The following is a 25412-nucleotide window of genomic DNA, read 5'->3' on the forward strand; positions in this document are numbered from 1 at the left end:
TGTTGTGGAAGTATCTTGAAAGTTTCCATGAATGTGATATTTGGAGAATGCAGTGAATGATGCAGATAAATTATAATTGTTACTTCTTCTTTCTCTGGACATTGGACACTCTAGAGCGCCCTCTCAGGTTACGCCTTTGACAACTCCAGATGGGGAGCTACGAATACTGACCTGACATGGAAACACCAAACTGCAAGTTGTTGTGGATAGACTACGTTATTATCATAAAATCATCTCTTCTTGGAAAAGATTAATGTATTCTCAGCTAAACACAGTTTTAAGGATCAGCATCCACCGACTCTGAGCAAGTTGAGATCTACAAAAAATGCACTGCATTTGACTATTTAAAATGAATGCACATTGAAACTAGCCATTCATTTAAAGAGCACTAAACCGATCTACTGACGGCTACAGCTAGCAGGCAGATAAACTGTAATTACTGCTACACCACTGGAAGATTGCCATCACAGTGTCAGCATGGATAGGGGATGGATGTATGGATGGATTTGTATCTTAGTGTGGGTACGCCACACACATAGAACCTCTACTTGTACCTCGGCTCCTGTTTCATCTTGTGAGCAGAGGATAGCGATGATAACAATCAAAAATAGTCATTGGTAGAAACAGATGACGACGATATTGATGATGATTGATTATTGCTCCTGGTAGCGGATGGCATCTCCTCCGGCAGGCCATGGCGGGATGCGGGAAGGCATCCTCCCCCTCCTCTCACCTGCCCAGGTTGACGCGGCGACTGAGCTCCACGATGTTCTCCTTCAGCTTGTCCCTCTCACGGTCAGCGGTCAGGAGCTCTTCCTGCAGGTGCTCCAGAGTGGACAGCAGCGAGGTCCTCTCCCTCTCCAGCACAGCGAGGGCATCCTTCATCAGCCCCATCCGCTTGCGGAGGCTGGCGTTCTCGTCCTGCACGGCAGCCATGGCGACCGAGGCGGGGTCGGGCAGGGCATCGCGATCGGCAGGAGGCTGGTCGAAGACTACCATGGGCGCGGAGGTGGTGGCAATCACATCTCCCGTGGGTTTTAAGCTAATGCCATCTGGGTGTATGCCTGGAGCACAAAAACAGCGTGGGTTAATTTTCAGAATTCAAAACCCTCTATGCACAGCACACAGGGGATTGAGAAGCAATACCAATTTTGTGCCCAGGCTCTTAGCTTAACAAGCCAATTTTATTTTCTTCATACTTCAGTAGACCCTCTAAACTTGACCTGGTTGTAAAGTTAGGAGGTCAACTCAGGTGTGAATGTCCGCAAGATTGAAAATAAGCAAAAGCAAAAGTCACCTTACCAGGCCAAGCACAAAAAATTACTCCTGCCAAATGTCCACTTTTACAGTACTTCTGCTGCCTTGCAACACTGCAACCCTAAGTGATATTCCGCAGAAGATACCCATGTGTATTTCTAAAAGCTCAAAGAACGTTGAAAATTCGATCAACCTTCAAAGAGGGTGTAGACAATCCTCCATCATATGGAAGAGCCCCTAAACGAAAACAGACACTAGGAATTTCAGTAACCTCTCTACAACAGCCACAACTGAATTTGTCGACAGGAGCTCAACATGTTCATGTTCTATACCAGACTGCTGCACTATAAAGCGAGAACTGATAATAAACTCACCTTTGACATGGAAAGTGCCGTCAAGAGTTCGTTGAACCCTGACAGAAGGTATCCTGAGTTGCAGGGGCGGGGCGGGCACGGTGTCCGGGTACACCAAGGGGGAGTCGTCCTGTTTGCGGGGTTGAAAATTTGAGAAGGAATTGGGCAATAAAACCCCTTTCTGCACCACCATCAAGAAGCTGCCATAGTTGCTGAGCACAAATATGTTCCCAGTAGTAATGGTGGGGGCGACTGCCATTTTCACAGTAGTGATCTTTCATCCTCACTGTCAAATCATTATAAGGTAGATTGATCGACAGATACAAGTAACAGAATCTCAATTGACAACCTTTGTTGTTAAAAATTGCTCCTTTCATTTGCAAAATTTTCAAAACCTCTTACTTGCGTAATCCATAACCCATTCATACATTGGCAATACGAGTACATCAACCCGTTGAGGACGGACTGATTTTGCTACAACATGCATTTCTCACAGACCTGTCCAAACTCTACTTGGGACTAGTCCTCAAAGGGTTACAGAATCTCTCTGAAATTGACAAATTTTTGTTAGCTGATTTGTGCAGGGCTTATTAATTCAACCATTTCCATCTGAAAGTTCTCCCAAGCAAGATATGCAGGAAAATTCCCTCGAAGTCCCAACTGAACGAAGACAAGATGCAAAAACTGGCAAATACCTGAAGAGTGAGGGCGGTGTTGAAGACGGTGATGTCGAGGGGGAGGGGCTCGGAGTCCAGCTCATCCTGCATCAGACTGCTGATATTGGTCAGCGAAGACTTGAGGAAGTTCAGGTCTATGTCGTTCAGCTGCGGGCAGAAGCATACGATAGAAATATAATCTCCCTAATTCCCACATTATGACATTCATGTAAGTAGGGCATCTAACCCTTATCTCAGTCCCATGTAAAGATATTCATATAATACCTCATTTGTGTAATTTTGATGTGCCTTATGTGGTAATTGAGGAAGCATTGCATTGCTTCTGACAAAGCTACTACAGGACCAATTGTTTTAATCCGTTCCCTACGAGAACCTGGTGGCCAATGTAAGTCTATGGAGATTTTAGAACTTAGTGTGGAATGGGTTAAAGTCCCCGCCAAAGAACTAGGCAATGAGGATAAAGTGCTTGCCTAGGAGCACACCTGCTGCTGTCAACAGACTTGAACCAAGGACCTCACGGTTGGGAGTCTGTGGTCTTAACCACTGATCCACGATGGCCTCTTTGTCTAAATATGACAACACGGATGTCAAAGTTTGAGAACCTTCACATGCATCTCACAATTAATGCGAAATTGTGTCTCTGTGTAGTTTCTGTTTACAATAACATGCAACGCCAAAATCTTGACAAAAATCAACAGCAATAAGTTTAATATACATGTAAAGCGTGATTTCAATAGCCACATATACAAATATGAGTACTCAGTAATGAAATTGCTTTTCATCTTTCTGAATTCATAGTTCAAATACAAATCATAAACCTTTAATGGGAATACCCAAATTTGTTTTGTAATTCTAAAATATGCCAATACGTCTCGATTCAGTGGCATTCTTGAAATGCTATTACAGAGACTGAAAAATGTGCAAATGTGTAAAAATACATGTCTACATATAATAATGTTATGTTCATTTTCAAAGTCCAATTTAAGTACAACTATATACTAAGAAACAACAAATTTCTTCATAAGAAATCAGTCCTTGTTCACTGACCTGAAGCTGAATGTGACCCCTATCAGCTGCACCCTCACACTGGGCGTCTGCACACGGCCCACTCATAAACCTCAGCATGGCCTTAGACAGATCGGGCGTGGCCTTCGTTTCCCCTTCCTGGCCCTTCTTCTTCTTCACATTCTCCCGGTGGAAATCACCTAGGTAACGGGCAAAAACATTCGCATTGTACAGCGTATATGCCATGTCAACAATTACGGTAACAGAAATGTGGATAGACAAATTAGCCGACACAGGATGTGGTATATTATTAAAGATGATAATAATAATAATAAAGTACATTTATAATGCACCGTATCGATCATTACCGATACTCTCGGCGAGATAAGAAGACAGAGAAGATGTAGAAAGAGAAGAACAAGAAGCAAGAGAAAAAGGAATAAAAAAAGAAAAGACAATGATTGAGAACATGAGAAAAAGGAAGAAAAAAGGGGAAAAGAGGGAGGAGGAGGGGAAGGAGAAAGAGGAGGAGAAAAAAAAGGAGGAATAGGAGGAAGAGGCGAAGAAAAAGGAGGAGGAAGAAGAAGAAAAGGAGGAAGAGGGGAAGAAAAAGAGGACGAGAAAAAAAGGAGGAATGAGGAGGAAGAGGGTAAGAATGAGGAGGAGGAGGAAGAGGAAAAGGAGGAGGAAGAAGAAGAAGAGCAACAGAAAGTAGCGGAAGAAGAAGTGGGATAACAAAAAGGAGGACAAGGAGAAGGAACTTTTTTAAATGAATTCAACAGTTTGCCTTCACCATCAGAATATCAGGACTGAAAATGGAAACCTTTGAACACGATGGAGGAGAGAGTGGCATACGAGAAGGATGAGACATCGAATGTAATCTGTTCTCTTTTTATCTGGTATTACATACAGTTCCAGTCTCAATCACTTTAGCATGGCTGAATAAACAAGACGTGATATACATTGTATGGAGTATCTTTGATATCTCTATCCTCTGTACTGTAAAACGCGGAATGTTCGCATGCATTTTGATTTCACGAATTTCGCGACAGCCGAGTTTTGCGAAATTAAAATGCACGCTTAAGATCTTGTCTACACTGTATGCTTTGAATGTTACAGGCAACTCACAAAAATTTCATGCTGCGAATAAGGCCGTCGGCTCCCATTCAAGAAAAATTTCATGACGGAAAAATATTGTGCTTTTCAGTACTTGGACGAGAGATGTGCTTTACGGAGTGTTACTAATGAAAGTGTTTACATACAGTGTACATGTACATGGTGTACAATATAATATATGTATAAATGTAAACAATCCAAACAATGGCAAAACAGATTCATATATCTTGATATTTATCATCTGTTTAAATATATTTTTTTTACAGGTGATTCAATTGTATAGAAGACATACATATCAACCAGACTATGGTTAAATATACAATGGACTTTCATTTCTGCCCAGTGAATGATAATGTACTCCCAATTATAAGCAATCACCTGTAGAACAAATCACAACATTTGTCATTTACAGTTGTCCTATAAAGTATAAAAACAGTAACATAATGTAAATAGCAATATGTGGCAAAGAACCATAATTAATTTGATTTATTTCTATAAATAAAAGCACCATAATGTAAGTACCATAAAAAATAAATAGAGTACCATAATCAACCATGGTCACACATAGAATATGCCATACTCCATGCAGTTGATTTGTACATGAAAGAGAGAAATGACTCTACCCAAGAGAAAAGGATATATCGAAAGAGATATAATTGTACACATACTCCCTTATTTCAATGCATATACACCCGAGTACACACTCTTGTGAGTTATATACATTATCTGTAAATACATTGATATTATGTATAATGAACAAACTGAATAAGTTTTTGTGAACTTCTCATGCACATGCATACAAGCTGTACCCATCTCTGATATGATTCAAAAGTCCAAGTTGTGTTTATATCTTGATTTTTAATGATTGCGCTTCAAGCCAGCCACCATTCATAACCCTATTTTTCCATTGTTTCGCTCTTTTTTTTTTGGGGGGGGGGGGGGTTCGGGGTAGGGTGGGTATGGGAGTTAATCATTGCACATCTAGCCAGCATTCATAACCCTATTTTTCCTTTTTTGTTTTTGTTTTTTTTTTTGGTTTTTTTTGGAGGGGAGGGGGGGGGGGAGTGGGGATGGCATGTGGGGGTGTTTCTCCTTTTCTGTGGGAAGGGGGGGGGGGGGTGGGTGGGTGGGGAACTGGGGCAGAGGAGGAGGCAGAAGAGGACATCCTGGTGACCTGCATGTTGTGCTTGCCAAGATTCATATTAATCCAGCTGTCATGAGACATTTAAACATCTTGCTTTAATCATTAACAATAATTGGTAGTAATCAAGACCCAGAATCCTGATTTCATAGGTTTTCTGCTGTTTCCTCTCAGCTCACATTTGATTACACAGTGCTAGTTTTCTGTGATGAAGAATTAATTTCTTCATTTGAGCCTTAATCTGCATTAGTCATGTATTCTTCTTTACTTCACAGTAGGAATCATCCAATGGCACAAAATTAATGAATTTATAAATGATCCTTAAACTAGCAATGAGACTAAAGTTTGTGTCTCTTTCTAAAACTGATATTTGCCCCTCATTTTGTGCAGATTCAGAAAACTTGAACAGTTCATAAAATCTTTGTCCAATATAATAAATAGAGTACAAATACAGGGAACAAATTTACTGACAAGATCAGAATTTCTGCAGCAATATTCCAGTGGTATTGATGGGTTTAAATCATGGAGTATTTGTCAAATTTTCCAGGACAAAATTATGTTTGTTTCTTTTTCCTCTGAGGCATTTGAATTGCAGAGGTTTTGGATACAAGTTCACTCTCTCTGCTGTTTTCTTGTAAAGTAACAAACATTAAGCCACTGGATTTTTTTTCTACAAATTGTCATTGTCATACCGTGAATTCTCGACACGGGACTCTATACCACACTTACAATGAGGGATGTGCCCCTTTAAGTAAATACATTTCAGAGCACAGTGATTTAAATTGGTAAGCTATGTGTTTGAGCTAAGTAAATCAATGATAAAACTTTGTTTATGTGCACTGCACACCAAACCATAATACAAGAATGCAGTAGAACTTAGGACAATGGACAGAAACTTCCTCAAGCATAAGCCGACTCTACACTCCAATGCAGGCAACTACTGTTTCTTCCAGCTTCCCCAAAGAGGTGAAAAAACAAAAAAAGAAGGCCAGCTCAAGTATCAAATCATTCAAATAATATTTGCTACAATGTCCTGCTCCCACGCTACAAGGTTCTGGATGAACTTTACATTGTATAATACATCTAATCACCTGCTGCATATGTATCAACTTGCATAAAAGCCCACCAACAAGTGAACCAGGTTTGTGTAGAGAGAGGTTACTGCCTTCAAACTATTAACCCCAAAAGGTCCTTGTTTTTTTCTAAACGCCAAAATTCTTCTGACTGATGTATACCATTCAAGAAATTATCAGATGCCCTTTTCAAAACATTATGCTGTAGCAACATGGTATAATCTGTTTTATTCTTCCTTTACTCATTTCAGATGAAACTCTACACATAAAATGTACGCAAGCTAAAAAAAATTAAAATCCCTCACTGCTTTTTCGCATTGCTTATTCTTGCTTCATTACTCAAATATTTACATCATAATCTTCAGAAATGAACTTTGTTCATTGTTCAAAACTAATCAGGAATTTTAACAGAGTTTAAAGAGAGTAAAGATTGTAAAACATATATACAGACCAAATGGCTATGGCTGGTTCATTAATACTAACTGAGGCACTCTGTATCCTGGTCTGTAATATAGTTAGATAATCAAGAATGAATTCTGAAATCCTATCACCCAATTCACAGAAACAGCCCTCCTCAGCGCCCCTTCACCCCCCTCCCCCCCCCCCCCCCAAAAAAAAAGGAAAAGAAATTAATAATGACAGCATTTCTCAAAGATGTTACAAAGCTTGTCAGTAAAGAGAAATTATTACTGGTAGGATGGTACATTAATGAGAGGGGTGCTATTAGCTAGCCTCTTGCCTCTCTCTACACGACCATGGTTCATTCTATAAAGATGATTGACCACACCCACATTCCCAAGTAGTTGGCTACATGAGGTTCGATTCAAGCCACAGGTTGGCAAACGGTCTTACCGCTGGGGTAACACATATAGTAAAGGCGGACAGCCTCTTTCGAACACGACAACAACATCAGTCTTTCCTGAATGAAGGCGCGGTTGAGACACGACGTCATGCTGGAGTGATCTTTGGTGGCAGTTGTGGAAACGGTTTTTGGATAGATGAGATTCAGTTAGAAGTCAAGTCAAGATTTGACCATGTAAAACTCACATGCAGTTTGCTAAAATGATGCAATAATACGCTCAAGCTTTTGCTGCTGTGCTTCTTTTTTTTTTTGTCAGAAGGTACATTTGTATCACTTTACAAACTACAATTGCTTCTCAGTTTTATAGTGATGGGTTTGCAGATTTGCTGCCTTCAAGAAATCGACACACAACAAAACTGTCGATCCCAAGTAGCTCTCATTCAAGCTGCAGAGATTGAGTCTGCTTTGGTCTAAAGGGCAAGCTACAATTAAAGGGGATAGCTCGTAACTGATCAGTGGGAAACAGTGGGAATGCTGGGGGATGATTGTTCCAATTATTGTGGGATTCATTTAACAGTACATTATATATCTATTGTTGTGTGAAAATTATTTGCTTCAGAATGGTCTCAAATTCAAGTAATGTGCAGTTTAATGTTTCCAGGTTAGCGTGCCTGGTCAGTGACGGGGCATTAAACTGCACATTACTTAAATCTGAGACCATTCTGAAGCAAATAATTTTCACACAACAATAGTACTCTTAAATGAATCCCACAAGAATTGGAACAATCATCCCTCAGCATTCTCACTGTTTCCCACTGATCAGTTACTAGCCATCCTCTTTAACAGGTGAATTACTTGGCAGTGTCACACATCAGCACGTACACAGGGTTCCATGCCACACAAATGGTACACAAGCAAGTGGGATCAGTAACTGACAGCTTTAAGAATGAATACTCAGAATATTACTTTTGTTACTACTACTACTGCTGTGGATAGCAATTGTGATATAAACAATGATTACAATAACGATAACTGGGCTGTTGTCAGTCAAGAAAGACCATGGGTAGTGTCCTCGTCACAGTCAGCAATAATGTCCATCTTTTCAGACTGACCAGACCTCTGTGTATCACCTACTGTAAAAGTGGATATTTTCATGAGTTATTTTTTCACATTCTGCCCAGTAAGATGAATTTTGCATGTTTTCAATTCCGTAGACTCAAGGCTTTACACAGTGGTACACATATCAAGCAAAAATATATGATTTTATTTTTGCACTAGTTTCTGATTACCCCCAAATTTCCACATCACAAAAATGTCAACTCCAGCTTTTTACTGTATCGCCTACAATGATGATGATAACAACACAAAACAACAACGACAAGAAGCAGAAGACTAGGATGAGGAAGAAGAAGAAGAAAGAGAAGGAGGAGGAAGGAGGAGGAGGAAAAAGAGGAGAAGGTTTGGAGATGAATGATAGGAAGAAGTGAAGGAAGGAGAAAAAAAAGAAACCTGACTCTAATGATGAAAAACTAGTAACACTCTACTGATATGAAAAATATCATTACCTAGGCCTAATCATGAATAGTAACAAAAAGGATACTCTTTGGTATGGTAATAGTCAACATTTTTTCTGCTCTTGCTACACTTGATACCAAATGAAATTATAGTAATCAGGGCGTGATCCCACTTCAGGCATTAGAGATATTGTCTACATAGTATGCTGCAATATCACGCTACAAAACAAAAGGTTGGTATGTGTGAGAGTCCACTGTCTAATAAGCCAGTTCATACTTAGCTCAAGTGCACATTTTGGAAAATGACCTTTCTTTTTTTTTTCCTCAGTTGGTACGGGCACTTCATATGATTTCATAGGGAGATAATGCATCAAATTCCACAATGTAACAATTTTTGGAATCCATGCTCGAACAAAAGATGAACTTGTGTAGATCATATGACCAGAATGGTCCATCAATTAACACTTGGGGAAGTATTCATATCATTGCTTTTGCATTGAATGCATTAACAAAATTTAATTATGATCGTGATTGCTGGACACAAGTCTTTAATGAGCACTTTGTAGCTGCCAGGTGGATGTGCTAGTGAATCATCATTTCATCATAGATGATCATCTTCTTGCATTTCAAGATAATATAAAGTTTTGGTACCTCAAAAGTTTCCCTGAGTTTCCTTGTCTAAGTTTGTGTTTCAGGTTTAAGTACCTTTCATATAACTAACACTGTGAGACTTACTCGCCCCAAAGTGCTCTCATGTCTTAGCAATCATGCAATAATGGTTTCGTACAATACATGTATATTGATTGTCGCGGTACTGCGTCGAGTCAAACTAACGGCTCGTTCGAATTTTTCAGAGCCCGCTCTGCTCTGGTACGAGACCATTATTGCATGATTACTAAGACATGAGAGCACTTTGGGGCGAGTAATTCTCACAGTGTTACTTATATGAAAGGTACTTTAACCTGAAACACAAACTAAGACAAGGAAACTCAGGGAAATTTTTGAGGTACCAAAATTTTATATTATCTTTAAAGACCAACATGCCTGTTAACTCTTTATGTGCCACGTTCGCACGTCCGGCTCAGTCGACGCCGTGCCAAATTTGCATATTCTGCTCAAACCCCAAAACACGCTCAAACACGATCGATAAATCGCCAAAATGCCGCAGTACAATGACAGCTTTTCTTGCGCTTCCGTTCGTCTCACATATATTGCTTGCATTTTATGTAATGAATGACTATCAAGCGGTGTTCCCGTATAGATTTGCGTGTAAATTCTAACTTTCGGTCACTGTTTTGTGTGCAAAAGTCATGATTTTACAGTAACGTACATGTAGCTATTGGTCATTTCAAAGAAAAACAATCATCGATTTGTCATACAATTTTCATCAAAGCAAAACTTGGCATTTTCACTACAACTTTACTCACTACATGTCCAGCTTAACAGAAATCTATATATAGAAGTTACATCGATTTGAAAAACAGAATGTTTTCTCAAAGCACAACTATGTTGGTGTCTCAGAATAATGTGGCGCACAGGGAGTTTCCACCATGGCACATAAAGATTTACGACAAATGACCTTCTTCTGGTGACAAGCAAAGTGGAACTGCTGTACACTGTACAGACTGTCAAATTGAGGTGCCTTACCCGAATCCAGCTTGTTCATGTACTTGGTGAAATCCTCGTTCCCACTCTCGGTCTTGTGGATGGTCCTCACGGCGGCCTTCAGGACCAGGTCCTTGTCCCTCATCTGGACCACGGCGTTCACCCCGGCCAGGTCCAGGTTTAGCACCGACACCTGTCAATCAAGCATGTAACATGCAGAGATATCACCATGAACTACAATGTATAAATGTGACCCTGCATCGTAAAACCTATAAAAAGTCACTAGACACAGATTTTTAGATAAGGGCAGATTCTGAAAGAGCAGACTCTGAGCTTTACAATGATGTTTAACTGAATTCAAATGGACTCTCGTAACCTATCTAAATATTGGAAAGAAAACGCACACACTCTGGGAAAGTGTGAACTGAGGAAAGAGGCTCTGAAGCACAGGGTCTATTCAAGTGCTTCATCTTTACCAAACTGTGCTAGCTGTTCCGTGAATGGGACAAAAAAAAACAGGATGTAAACTGCTGGAGCAACAACATAAAGGGATTATCAGATTAAGCCTGAATTGATCATGCTCTATCAACACATTCTGTCCATGATTAATACCAACTTTCAGAGCAGTAGCATTATCCTTCCAAAAGTTATGAGAGTTGAAAGTAAAGAGTGTGCAGAGGATTTTAAAAATATGAAAAGGGGCCTATAAGATCTACCTGATCTCACTATTCTACAAAAACTGAGGTTGTAGAAAAACTGCTGAAAATACACTTTTCCATTCATTTTATAATCCAAAGCTTAGGAATAATGTCGAAGAAGAATAGCTCTTTCAGAAAATATGAAAAAAAAAATCAAGATTGACTTGGTTGACCTACTTCACCTGTTTTAAGTCCTCACATAAAATCAAGGGGTGTGACTTTTTGTTAGTTTTGTGATGCATGGTCACAAATGCTAATCTCTGTTTAACAGCATTAGGTCCATGTGAGCAGATTGTACTACATTAAGCAGAAAACCCTATTGACTCTGTGAGCCACATTATTCTGAAACTGACAAGTATGAGAACTTTTGGAAAACATCCTCTTTTCTTCAATGCCAGGTAACTTTTTATTGAAGAATTTATGCCAGAATTGCAATAAGTAAATTTGTAGAGGAAACAGCAACCTTTGCTGAGATGTAAACTTATAAAGGAAACCAAAACCAAAGAGAAATGTGGATTGTGTGAAAGCAGCAACATTAGTAGAACACATCAGTGGAAGTTTGAGGAAAATCAGACAATCCATGCAAAAGCTATAAATTTGATGGGGGGGGGGTTACTAATGAACACACACACACACACACACACACACACACACACACACACACACACACACACACACACACACACACAAATTGCACACAAGACATTGGCAATCTTTTTGTCATGTGGAATTCACCATCACCGCCCTCCTCTTGCTCTGTCTCACAAAATCCCCGTCTCCCACAGCCACCCACCTTCCTGAGTTTGTGAATACAGCCATCAAAGCTGTCTGACTTTGGCTTGGCGTCCACTTCTTGCCCCTTCGGAACATCTTGACCACCTGCTGAGTCTGGTATATCTGTCCATGAGATGAACAACAAGGGTAGATTCCCCAAATAAACATGTGGATTACATGAATGCAGCAATATCAGTTAAGAAAACAAAACATTAGCAGAATTTGCATAAATTTAGACAATGCATTCAAAAAAGTTATGAATTCTTCAGTTTTGGCGCAACCACCACTGGATGAGGAGACTACAACAGTTTGTGACATCACAGGACAGCAACAATATGTAAAAATTACATAGAATTCCACAAATTTCATTTTTCTCACATAATGAAGGAGCAATTTATTAATCTCTTTCAGAAAGCGGGGGGGGGGGGGGGGGGGGGGGTATAAGATTACCCTTGACATATTGTCAGTGGAGTAACAAACCTTGGATCCCAAATTTTGGTGAAAATTATTCGGATCAATTGTCAAGTGACGTCCAGTCCAAATCCTAGCTGTCATACTCAAAAGAATGAAGCCACCATGGCATGTCAAAGGAAAGCTGATCCCTTTTGTTACAGAGATTTGGCTGCCATGTTTTTTTAATCTCCTGAACACTTGACATATTTGAGATATGGAGTCTTGCCACCCCAAGGATATGTCAGTAATAAGTCCAAGGAATGTGCATGTGTGTTCACCTGGTTGAGTGGATGGGGTGACAGCTGAAGGGACGTCTGGTGCACCCCCGTTCACAGAGACAGGTTGAGAGAACTCACTTCCTGCTAATGATATCATAAAGTGAATAGTTACAATGCTAATGATGATGACAATAGGATAGTAATATCTCATAACTTTTCAAGGATAATATCAATATACACAATGTGTAGAATGTGGTTGTCATTGTCCGTTACCATTGTGAATGAGACGATCTGACGACAATAACACTGTCCGCCCCACATTCCACACATTGTGAACGCTACTGGTTCTATGGCAAGCCAAATTCTCGCTGGTTTCGGTATCTCTGAGAGTGCAAAATGATCACATTTTGAAAATTGCAAGGGTTGACAAAAATGGTTCTAAAATCGTAACACATTAACCAAAATTAAAGAACTTGGTGTCATTATAGGGGAAAAGGAATGGCCTTTCCAATAGTATGCAAAATAGTGACATATAAGCAGCAATATAGCTAAAATTAAAGATCTTAGGTGTTCCGTCCTTTTTGGGCCACCCTGTATAGAGGAAACATTCTAGTTGGCCACTCCAATTTATTTGAAGTATCTTAATTTTCCACAGATAGACAGATAGTCCATTGTAACAGTGCTCTGCCAAACAACTCTAGGTCTGTCACAATTACCATTGATTCAGCATTGACTCACACCCAAAGTGCATGTTTGTAAAAAGGGAAAGTAGCATAAAGTATTTTGTCCGTGGACTTTAAACACACCAAATGAGACGCGGGATCTGGCATTTAAGAGTTAAAAACTCTTTCCACTCTCCACAAAACCCATGATATAATTCATGCCGTACATGTGTAGATTAACTGGCACATGAACATGACAGATTGTGCATATTGCCCTTTTCGATCGACTACTGTGTAAAATTGGTTTGTACAGATGAATGCAAAGAAGAAAAGAAGAAAACCTCGCACCTAGACCACTCTCGGACTCCAAGTCAGTCGTGCTGCCGATCCGGGAGCTGTGGGTTGAGATCATGGTGAAGCCCTCGCTGGAGTCGCTGCTGACCGACATCGTCTCGAAGTCGAGTCCCTGCTCGTCCAGGGAGGCCATGGAGCTCGACGACATCAGTGCGCTCATCTGCATCGTGATGGAGTTCTGGCTGCTGCTCTTGGGGATGCCCAGCGGGAGGTTGGACATCGAGCCACTGCTGGTCTCCGAGGAGACACTGCCGGACTGCGTCAGGTCCGACGCCGAATTGTTCTTCCTGGGCGGGGATGCATCACTGTGCCTCTGTGCACGCCCCGCCCTGATCTCCACTCCGGATGACTGATGGGCGCGGCTTGACACCACACCGTTCGGCGTCGCTTCTGTTATCACGACTGCACCAGGTGGTCCGCCCAGCTTTACCCCTCTGAGGGAGCTTTGCTCAGTTTGTACAACACCTCCCCTCTCTGCACTATTGCATAATATGTCTGGCATGTTGCCGTCACCATCTGTGCTGTCTGAGAGAGGGGAAGAGCTCGAAGTCTCGACTTTCCCGCACGCATCCAACTTGTAAAGTCCAGCCTCCTCTTCACACACTCCCCCTTCCGGTCTCTTACCACTATCGGCTTCTCTCACCCGACCTACGACCTCTGCCTTCCCAGTATCCCTGATGTTTTCTGTATCCACTCGGGGCGGTTCCTCTTCAATCTCCTCCTTCGCTGGCACTTTTGCCTCCTCCACCTCCTCCTCCTCCTCTGATGAGGGGGGTCCGAGCAGGGTGAGGCGGATACTGGGGAAGACAAGAGAAATGATGCGGCTGGAAACCGGTAGTGCCTCCTCCTCCTCCTCTTTGACATAGAGGTACTGGTCCAACTCTAGATTGGCTGTTAAAGTTTGCAGGGATTGTTGGAGGCGGAGAAGAAACAGAAGCTGATAGTGGTTGATGGTCAGGTCGACAAAGGAGGGCGTGTCCACGACGAGATGCATGTTGGCAAGCGAGCTGGTCCTATGGGAAGAAGATGGGGGAAGGAGAGGTAATAGAAACCATCTCATCCAACTTCTTGTTTTCTACAATTTTTCTCGACAGCACATCATACGGATACCGGACTGGATTTCCAACTTTATGAAATGAAGTAAATAAATTTGGTGTACAATTGCATTTTCTGTATCCTTTGGAAACAATGGCCAATAAAGTGAAGATAAAAAAAAATTGACCCACTTTTGACCCTTTCCAAAATTCCTTCTTAATCAATCTGCTATCATCCAGTCATATCAAGTAAATGTACCTACTTTGATGATCACGCCTCTAATGCTATTGAGTGATATTGAATCATATTTCACAATTTGACCTGACCTTTAATTCTGACAATCATCACACTTTCTATCAAATTAGACTTGATTTTCATGTTACCCTACAACAAAATGCAGAATCTGAAACAAAAATATCTCTTGTATAAATGTATGAATTAAATCTAAAGGACTTTGACCTTATCATCTCAAGATTAGCAAATTTGGCTGGATTATTGTTTGTTCCCTTGTCAAGTCACTTTCACATATCAAGTTTAAAGGGATCGTATAGTTTTGGTTGAGACCTAATTTCAAGTTTCTAACATTTTTGGGTGAGATAATGAGAAACTTCTTATGGAATATGAAAGAGCATGTAATTCCATGAGGAATTCAACGTTTATTTGATGAAAATTGGTTTTGAAATGGCTGAGATATCCAAAACAGAGCGATTCTAATAAAGTGTGGGATCCACCTTTTATTACGATCGCTTTATTTTACTTTGTTTTTGGATGTTTCAGTCATTCCAAACCCGATTGACATCCAATAAACTTTGAATTCCTCTTAAAATGGTATGCTCTGTACTATTTCATGTGTTTTCTTGGTATCTCGCAAAAAGTAAAAAAGCCCAATCCTCATCTCCACCAATACTGTACCATCCCTTTAACAGAGTACCATTGTACTTGTCTTTGAGAACTGTGTCAAGAGTATAATTATCATTTTACAGAAATGTAACTTCAGTGTTCCACAATAAAATTAATGTGCTGACTCACAGCCCGACATATTCGCTTTCAAAAATTCCCACCTACGTCGCAACCTGCCAGGTGTTGGACACAACACCACTGTATGATTCCTGCCTGATTACAATAACAACATAAAGCATACTAAAGATGCCGCCTGGCTGGACAACTTTTGTCAGATGTCAATAGTGACATCGCATTCTCATGTATTCCATAGGAGCATTTACTTGGGCTGTGATGATTTGCGAGTCCTCATTTCCACCCGCTCTACAGGGTCATGTGACTTGGGGGCGGAGCCGCTGACGACTGAGCACATCCAGAGTTGTAGTGGGAGGGGCTGGATGAAGGGGACAGGTCTGTCTGGTGAGCTGGGCACACCCACAAAGTCCATCCAAAACTGGTCCACCTTGATACCCCACACGTCGTCCGCAGCGCTGGGGCGGAAGCTGTACGTGGTCAGCTTCACCTCAGCAGGCGCTGGCTGCAGTGGCCGCGGTGAGGCCTCCCGAGGGTCCGTAATGCCGCCACTGCTGCCACCGAGCTGCGGCAGAGTCCCATTCTCCTGCCTCTTCCGATCCGGTCCCTCCGCACCCTCCCTCATCTCTGACGGCACGATGAAGTTCGGCTCGTAGGCATAGGTCCAGAACTTTGCAGGAAGACTCTCAAGGTCTGAGGGGGAACTGGGGAAGGAGGATTGGGAGTTGAAGAGGGGAACCCCCTGAAGCTTCTGAAGGACCTTGGAGAGGTCCGGCCGCGTGGACTGCGTCCCCACCCGACAGTTGGTGGCTGTGACTTGTGAGACCTGGATCTGAAGTACTTTGGGCCTATCCGGCTGGTTTGGTACCGGGTCTGGAACTGGGACCAGAATCTGCATCCAAACAGAGGGAGAATAATCATTATAACCTATGTTTTCTAGGGGTCAGCGATTTACAAGGCTTATTGCTCTTCTCTGTTGACCCCCCCCCCCCCCCCCCCCCCCCATTCACATGAATTTACGCATCGGCTCTTGTTCTTGTTATTGTTTTGTGTATGTGTATATTTCTTTTGATATTCATATATTTGTATCTATGTGTTTTCATTGTATGAATTGTTTGATGATTTTATGTCGAATGGAAATAAATTTGAACTTTGGACTTTGAAAAAAAAAAAAAATTAGTGTCTTCAGTGTGTGATGTAGTACCACATGAAAGGTCAAAGGTGAAATGTCATAGGAATTTTATCTGTGATATTCTCCTTGCTCTGGTTTGTCTGATATAGTTTGTTTGTCTGATATAGTTTGTTTGTCTGAAATAGTCTCTCTGTCTACCTATTGCATTCATTCAGTCTTCTGAGTGAAGATATTAAGACATCAAATACCATGTTTATCTGTATAGCACTGGAGCACACAATTTGTTGCAATCTAAAACAAAAACGATGAAGTCCATACATTCGTAAAACACATCAAAGAAAGCTCAACCTTCCATTCTCACTCTGCATGCACAATTTTCCCCGTAGAGGACGCACTGATTTTGCTACAACACACATTTCACAGAGACACTTGCCGAGTATACTCGGGACTCGTCCTCAATGGGTTAAAATAGCAGGTAGATAATACAATGTATGCCTATATAAGAGAGAGGAAGACAGAGGGATGTACACACACACACACACACACACACACACACTCCCAAACAGATATGGGGGACAGAGAGAGAGAGAGAGAGGTTAGTCATGTGACCTACCTTCTGCATAAGTGCATCGACCCTGATGTCGACATGGTCCTGACCTTGGTTCGTCTGGTCTGCAGGAGCGATCTCGTCTATTTCCGGCTAAAAGAGAATTCCAAACATGTGGGTCATGACGCGATGTGATTGGTGCCGGGAGTTTGTATTGCACTTGCAAGATGGCATATGAAACGAGTTACGTGTACACAGTGTTATCATGCTTTCTCATAGCTTTACAATATCACCGCAGCTAAATCTGTCGGCCATACTGGATGCACTGACAGCGGCATAAAAGCACAACAGAAGACGGTTGAAGAAAATGAAACATATTTTCAACAAAACACACTTCATACTTATTGTTGTTATTATATTTTTTTTCTGAGCAACAGGTACAGCAAAGACATCTAATTTTCTTTCCCAGAAAAGGGTATTTTATGCTCTTGCTTAAAACTGCTAAATTTTGTCACACTACTTTGTGTCATTTCTTCATCATCCTCAATGGCTTTACTTTCTTTTTCCACCAACATGAAGCAATCTTTATATCCAACTTTATTATTGAGAAATGGATATGTTACACTTTTGCTTAATACAGTTCCACTTTATTTTGTTACATTATTTTATCACTGCTGATCATTGTCAAATTTTTCACAGAATCACTCTGAATGTTGCTGCTAACAAGAACAAAATGCTATAAACAGGGGCAAAAAAATGATTTAAAAACAAGACTGTCATCTGTCCTTCAACTTACAAGCGACTGCATGATATTGAATGCAAACTGATTGAGCCAGAGTAGTGTGGTGTTGTCCAGTCTTAGCTGCATAGGGTTGATTTGCGTATAGACCACTGGGGCTGGTACTGTTGGGAGACAATAATGGAGACTATTAACCCGTTGAGGATGAGTCCTGAGTAGACTCGGGCAGGTGTCTATGGGAAATGCCTGTTGTAGCAAAATCAAACCATCCTCAACGGGTTTATTACCTCCACCAAGGGAGGAGGTTATGTTTTCATCGGCGTTAGTTTGTTTGTTTGTTTGTTTGTCTGTGTGCAAAATAACTCAAAAAGTAGGGAACGGATTTGGATGAAACTTACAGGAAAGGTTGAGAATGACACAAGTAACAGATGATTAAATTTTGGTAGTGATCTGGGAATTTGCATTGATTTTATGAAGGATTTTTGTTATTACGGCAGGTAGGGTCAATGAACTTGGGAGTTCAAGCTGCACATTTTTAAGGTTTTCATATGCGCACTAAAGTGCGTGCTCTAGTTTTTGCCGAGGCGAGGTGCGCCTCAAAGCTGCAAGTTGATAACGTAACAAAAGGCTTCCATATTGGGAAAGTGGGCTATTTTCAGCATGCATATATGGGTGGAAATCCCTGATCTTTATGGAAGAGCAAGATCACCGGTGGAAAGTAGCTGCTTGGTGGAGGTCTATGCTCTCAGAGTACTTTTCTAGTTATGTATTGACCATGAGAGAACTGCAATTACAAGCCCTGCTTTCAGCAGCCCCCTCCATTTCCAACAACTTTGTCAAGATAAAGTCTGAAGGTCTCAGCTAAAAATTGTATTTCTTTTATTGCATAGTTGTATTGTTTTGTGTAATCCTTCCAAAAGAATAGAAAATCCTGGCAACCCCGAACACCATCATAATTTAATCACCCATTCCTTCTGTCATTATCAACTTTTCTTGTAAGTTTCACCCAAATCTGTTCACAACTTTTTGAGTTATTTTGCAAACTCACAAACAAAGGAACCAACGGCAGCGAAAACTACCTCCTTAGATGAGGTAGCAAACAAGACCATGGTCTGTTATATTTGGCGGAGTGAACATGCTGAATGTAGGAAATAGGCATTGCATTTCCCAGCTTTCATATGTAAATTTTCAGTCTCTGTGAATTGCAGTTACGAAGGAACTAAATAATTAAGCTATCAGAACTTCTGGAACCGAAATATGAAACTTCATTTGATCAAAACTATGCTCAAGTCAGAGAGAATTTGTTATCTAACAAAGACTAATGACAGAAAAATGAAACAACGAAACTACAGCACCGATATGACAGAAATGTGGTTTCATGGACTTTGGACTAACTTACCAGGGAAGTCCAGTTCGTTGGGGAAGTAGAAAGACATGTACTCTACATGGACGGAGGGGATTTCAGGTGGCAAGTGGAATGTCTTCTTGTCCGAGATCAGAAACATATTATTGCGTAGATTCTCTTCGTTGTTTGCACCACGGTCCGACGTGGCCACGTTGCTGAGCTGCAGGCCACGTATCCTGAAAACCAGGCAGCTGGACATGAGCTTGACCGACGTCCGAGCGGGTTGGGGGATGGGACCCCCGCGGGCTGACCCCTGACCCGGGCCCGCCCCGGGACGAGGAGGCGGCCGTCCCTGACTCGCGCTGGAGGACCGCTCTCGGGGCGGTCCGGACACAGAATGTCTCTTGGCATTAGGGGGTGTGGCAGGGCGGGCAGGGGGCGTGGCTTGCGAAGGAGGTGTGGCCTGTTTGGGAGGCGGGACTTGGGTGGGAGGTGTGGCCTGAGTGGAAGCCTGGGAGGTGGCACGTTTCTTCAGTTCACTGCGTGCCATGGCATACTGCTGCTTGAAGTGGGCTAGAATGGTATGAATCCACTTGTCTGACAAACTCATCGCATCATCATAGAATTCCCAGCGCAGCCTAGAACTACCTACAATGCACAAACACACAAAGACGCACACAAAAATAAATCACAAATCGTCGGGTGCCCGTGCATAGGCCGCTAACGCAATACAAATTGTATTGCGTTAGCGGCCAATGCACGGGCACCCGACGAAATGCTTTTAGGGCAATTTACACAAACATAATTTGTCATGGATTGAGTCTCTTCAATTCTTGTTACCCCACAAAGGTATATCATACCACTGAAATGTATACAACACTTGTCCGAATGTTTATCCGGACTTGGCATGTTCATTTTCTGAGCGGCAAGAGTTCTTGCTTCAGGTCACTGTGGACAAAACAGGATGGATGTGAGACAATGGGGTGGGACGGGATGGGCGAACATGACAGGCCATGATTGTCGTGGATGCCATGTTAGTTTTTTTTAGCTGTCAAAAATTTGCCATGGCAGTCACAGTGCTACTGAGAAACCTAATAGCCCTTAATAAGACGCGATGAATGTATCAAAACGTGAGAGCATGTAATATTCCGTAACAAAGCCATCCATAGTGGGATGCAACAAGAAATAATGCGTAGTCTAGTCTGACCAGACAGGGTGAGAACACTGTCTAATAGCAATATGTTCACTGAAGCAAGGAGTGGAACGAATAAGACTAGAATACAAAGGAGGAAATTAGGAGAATATCCCAACTATCCAAGGCGCACTACAGTTCGGGCAAAGGAAGCTACCATGACCATTTGGAACATGGTGTAAAGGTAGCATTACGACATCTGTTTCTATCTCAAAGTTTTGACAAAGAGCCCCGGGAAACATTCTATTCATACTTACTGGCGATGTGGTATGGATAGAAGTCCAGCGACAAACCGGTGAAAGAAATCTGCATTGCTCCACCCTCTATTCGTCGCTTCACAGACTCTAAATCAAACAAAAGGATTTACAAAGGATATGGAGTCATTCGACTGTTGAACACTTCTTGAGAAAACATTCCAGCTTTAAGGAACAGAGAAAGTTGAGCATGGTCAAACTTTGCAAACTCAGAATGAAATCAAGTTTCTCATGTTCCATTTGTTATAAAATTTATGAAAATTATGAAAACCTGCTTCACTGTAGACTTTTAATAGCAATCATCATCTTTATGTTGTTTTTAAAATAGAAAAAAAAAAAATCTTGAGTGAAACTGGCTAATCTGTGCAGTGTGTGTGTGTGGGTGTATGACTATGAATGAAATGACTTGTGTGGGAATATGCAGAGGTTTTGTGTGTGACGAGTTGATTGTGCAAATTCTCAGGAACATGCATGATGGTTTTTGGTCAAATGGACGAAAGATTTGACATCACAGACTGTAGTTGTTAAAAGCAATTCAATCCTTCTCTTCGTTCCATGTTCCCAAATTACAACCAATCCTGTCCGTCAACTGACTTGGTATACTTATTAATCTGTTCATTCATGTATTTTTTACAGTTTAATTTATTTTTACTATTTCTTCTTCATGCTAACAACATTGTCTGGCTGGAAAAAGATGCAAAAGAATCAGTCATGCAGCATTTATCATGAAATGATTATGAAAAAAAAAAGTGATTTCCATTTATAAAGCATATGATTATTGCAAGATAATATGAGTCCACCCCCCCCTCGTGTTTTCTTAAGGTAAGTTTACCTACCCTACTGTTAGGCAACTACAAGGTACAGATTGACTGAGCTAAAATTGGGTGTTACATCGGAACAAAATGATGTATTTTCCCTTGAAATTTATCAGTTAGGATGCAGGTGCAAAACCAAACATATGTGAGGATGACAGAATTCATATAAACTTCTAAGAACACAATACGTCATGCTAATGTTAATTTAGGCGAAAAAGATAAATCAACATATATGATCATTGCTGTACAGTAAGAAAATGAAGGAAGGCAGGGGTGAATGTCATCAAACTGAGACAATGAAATACATCAAATCAAACTGAAGCTAGCAGCACAATTTTACAAGGCAACCTTCAAGTTTAAAGTGAAGGCGATACTCCGGTACCTAAATCATGCTTGCCAAGGTCTAGACTCAAAAGACAATAATAGCTTTTTGAAGCAAGAAGGGAAACTTACTCTATTAAGTGTCTACTTAATTCCAACCACTTTAAAACACAGTAAATGACTTCAAGCCAGGTTTTCTTAATTTAAAGTTGAATGATTTTTATTGTTTTGCACCCCTACATTCAATCAATTTGCTAAGGCAAAGTTTCCTGCATACAGTCATTGGAACAAAAAATCGCTATCAAGATACATATTTTTGTGGAAGGCAGATCATTGACTTGTTACATTTTCATTCTGATCACATGGAATAACAAAATAAGATGTTTGTTCTTCCACAAGCAAGCTGAATACTATATACATCATTAAATGCCATTATAAACACAAGTTTGTGCCAAATATGTTCTTGTCATCATTTTAGTGTCTTCCTCAACGACAAATTAAAAACTTGAAAAATCGAGGCAGGACAGTTTACATGTTTCTAAGTCAAGATTCATGTTCACAACTTCTATTCTTTAGGAATGCCTGCAATGCAACGTTGGCTTTCATGAACTGTGAGAACAAAAGAGAGCATGCAGCTTTCTATTTTGTCTCCTTAAGGGGCGTCAAAAATGCTGCGCATTCATCAGCATGCGTGACACATTTCCAATTTGAACACAACTCCAAGGACAAAGCAAATGGGGCAATATGGAAAAATAACATGCAAATAAAAAAAATAATCAAACTACTGCTGTATCTGTGCAACACAGTGACAGACATTCATGCAATGTATAGTTATGGCCTACTGTCTAATATCCATGGTGTTAACTAAAGAAATCTATGCTCCCACTTCAACCAAACAGGCATAGAATTCTCAGAGAGAAGACTAACATTGTTTAGAGTGCAACAACATTTAGTTACTACAGTCAGACCATTAAGTTATGTTACTCCCGCACGCACTGCGCACGGGGCTGCTTCGTGCGGCTGCGTGCGGTTTCGCACGGGTGCGTGCGGCTCCGTGCCATTTCGTACGGCCTCGTGCGGGTGCGTGCGCTTCTGTACGCCCCCGTGCGACCCCGTGCGACCTCGTGCGCCTCCGTGCGGCTGCGTGCCAGTCAGTGCGCCTCCGTGCGGCTGCGTGCCACCGTCGAGTGCGGACCATCTGGCACGCTACCGTGCGAGGTGTTGGCACGGTACCGTGCGTGGTGTTGGCACGCTACCGTGCGAGTCCGTGCGAATCCAGCATCCTGCTAGTCCCGATACGGGACTCTTATTTTTTTTTTTCACTCTCTCATACGCCCTCATTGGCGGCGCGAAGTCTTCTCGATCGCGCGAAGTCTTCTCGATCGCGACAGTCCACGCATCACGTGAGTCCACTAATTGCTGCCCCCGAAAAAAAAGAAAAGAAAAAAGACCTACACTATGGTCTCTCCTTATACTACACGCCCTCAACGATGGTATTTCCGTGTGCAATATTGCTAATACCATACACACCATAATAGTACACACCGTATACGAAGGCAGTCCAGGCAGTGGACTAGCATCCTGCGTGCGAATCCATTGGAGGCCGTGCGTGCATGCATTGTAAATAATAATGTCCCCTTTATAAGTGTGTGCTCATGACTATGTGTGCGCCTGCGTGTCCATATCTGTGGATCCGTGCCCATGCCTGTGTGCCTGCAAGCGATCGCGAGAAGACGATACGATGTACACACTGTACAATGTTCAATGAAAGCCCTTATAAGTGTGTGCAACTGCATATTACATGTAAACACTCATGCCTGTCCAAAAATGGACGATTTTCTACATTGCAGAGATCACTGCCAATCTTTCTAAGAATATGGAGTACCATCACCGTGTGTACATGTATCTCTCCTTGAAAAGAAATTGGAAAAATTGTGTGGTTGTATGCGTGTCTTTATCACTCGATAACTTGAACAGTGTAGAAATAATTATGGTAATAATGACAATTAACAACAACAACAACAACAGAGAAAAGCTATTGTATAATTACATTAAGGAAACCATTTGTTGATGATGATGATGATGTTGATGATGACTCAAAAGGTAGTAATAAATGTACATTGTAGATGTTCCATATTGTTACATTATCAGTATGGTGTACTAGTATTTTTACTATTTTTGCCTCCCGTTCCTTCCGCAATTCTCTGAGTGCCTTTAATGCCCCCAAACGAGATTCTTTTCGCCCGTAGACAGAGAGGCACAAAGGTTGGTAATCCAGCTGTGTGAAGGCAGTCAAGCGGTTCATTGTGTCCCCCTTTCTACGGTCAACTACATGTGCCCGTGAACAATGGAAATATCGATCGGGTGAGAGGTATGAATAGAGCGTGCGCTGATGAGCTCTCAGAATCTTTTGTTCTATACAAAACCAGGTACCTGAATGAGGTGACTGGGGTCAGTGAACCCGCATTTCTAACTGATCTCAGCCTTGATCATTTTATGTACATGTTCGTACGAGTTTACAGCAGAACAAGCAAAAAACTAAATCAGGAAAAGGTACATAATACTGTAAAACCCCCTCTTTTTTTTAAACAGCAGGAGAACAAATCCTGATAGAATAAACTCAGATCTTTTTATCAAACCCACTCTTCTGAGCATTTTAACACAAAGAAAAATGAATTTAGGCCACTGAAGCAGGCACCCTTGTCTTCATTTTGGGAACCTGGTACAAGGTTCCCGTACATCAGTTGCTCCCACGGGAACCTGGTAAACCAGGGGGGGGGGGGGGGGGGCGTTTCATCAACGAGTTCGTCGGAGGTTTTCACCGACAAATTTGCTATCAGCCAATCAGACGCAAGGATTTCAGTAGCTTTTAACAGTTGTCGGTGTAAATCACCGACAAAAAGTTTCATGAAACACCCCCCCCCCCAGGTTCCCGTAAGGAACGGATTAAAAAAAAAACACACACACACACACACATTCTTTGTCCTTTCTGATATTCCCCCAAATCCTTGAAATATATGTAGAGCTTACACATTGTCGTAAGCAGGAGATTAAAAAAACCATCGTCGCTGCAGGATAGGTCGGTATATTAACAGTTTCCGTCTCGATTGGTTTGTAATCTTGGCAAAATACTGACAACTACTAGATTGCTAGAAGAGAGCGAAGTCATATGTGGATTTAAAACGTTTCTTGTGATGGCTTATGCACCAACATGCCCCTTTGATAATGATCGATTAACCCGCGAGTATCGTAAAAACAAACAAACGAACAAATACCTCGGGGAAAATCCGATTTGTGACTGGTTCACCATAACATTCGCGCCTATCGCGTGCATGTGTATTTGCGTAATTGTTGGATG

The 25412-nt window shown here is 41.5% G+C and overlaps 1 protein-coding gene across 1 annotated transcript in view; it reads right to left on the minus strand.

Annotated features, from left to right (window-relative positions):
* Positions 1–640: 640 nt before the first annotated feature.
* Positions 641–25412, minus strand: part of LOC139727682 (bridge-like lipid transfer protein family member 3B) — a 101209-nt gene continuing 76437 nt past the window's right edge. Inside the window, exons 10-22 of the mRNA XM_071638661.1 lie at positions 20922–21008; positions 19527–20120; positions 18185–18291; positions 17455–17541; positions 15961–16601; positions 13697–14715; positions 12747–12830; positions 12035–12138; positions 10586–10736; positions 3335–3492; positions 2306–2434; positions 1632–1740; positions 641–1064 (exon numbers count right to left, since the gene is read on the minus strand). Coding sequence (XP_071494762.1) covers positions 730–1064; positions 1632–1740; positions 2306–2434; positions 3335–3492; positions 10586–10736; positions 12035–12138; positions 12747–12830; positions 13697–14715; positions 15961–16601; positions 17455–17541; positions 18185–18291; positions 19527–20120; positions 20922–21008 — 3605 coding nt within the window. The 3' untranslated portion in view covers positions 641–729. The remainder of the gene's footprint in view (positions 1065–1631; positions 1741–2305; positions 2435–3334; positions 3493–10585; positions 10737–12034; positions 12139–12746; positions 12831–13696; positions 14716–15960; positions 16602–17454; positions 17542–18184; positions 18292–19526; positions 20121–20921; positions 21009–25412) is intronic.

The sequence above is a fragment of the Diadema antillarum genome, unplaced genomic scaffold, assembly GCF_040938485.1.
Source record: "Diadema antillarum isolate AM-2024a unplaced genomic scaffold, OU_Dant_1.0 seq00000142_RagTag, whole genome shotgun sequence".
Lineage (NCBI taxonomy): Eukaryota > Metazoa > Echinodermata > Echinoidea > Diadematoida > Diadematidae > Diadema > Diadema antillarum.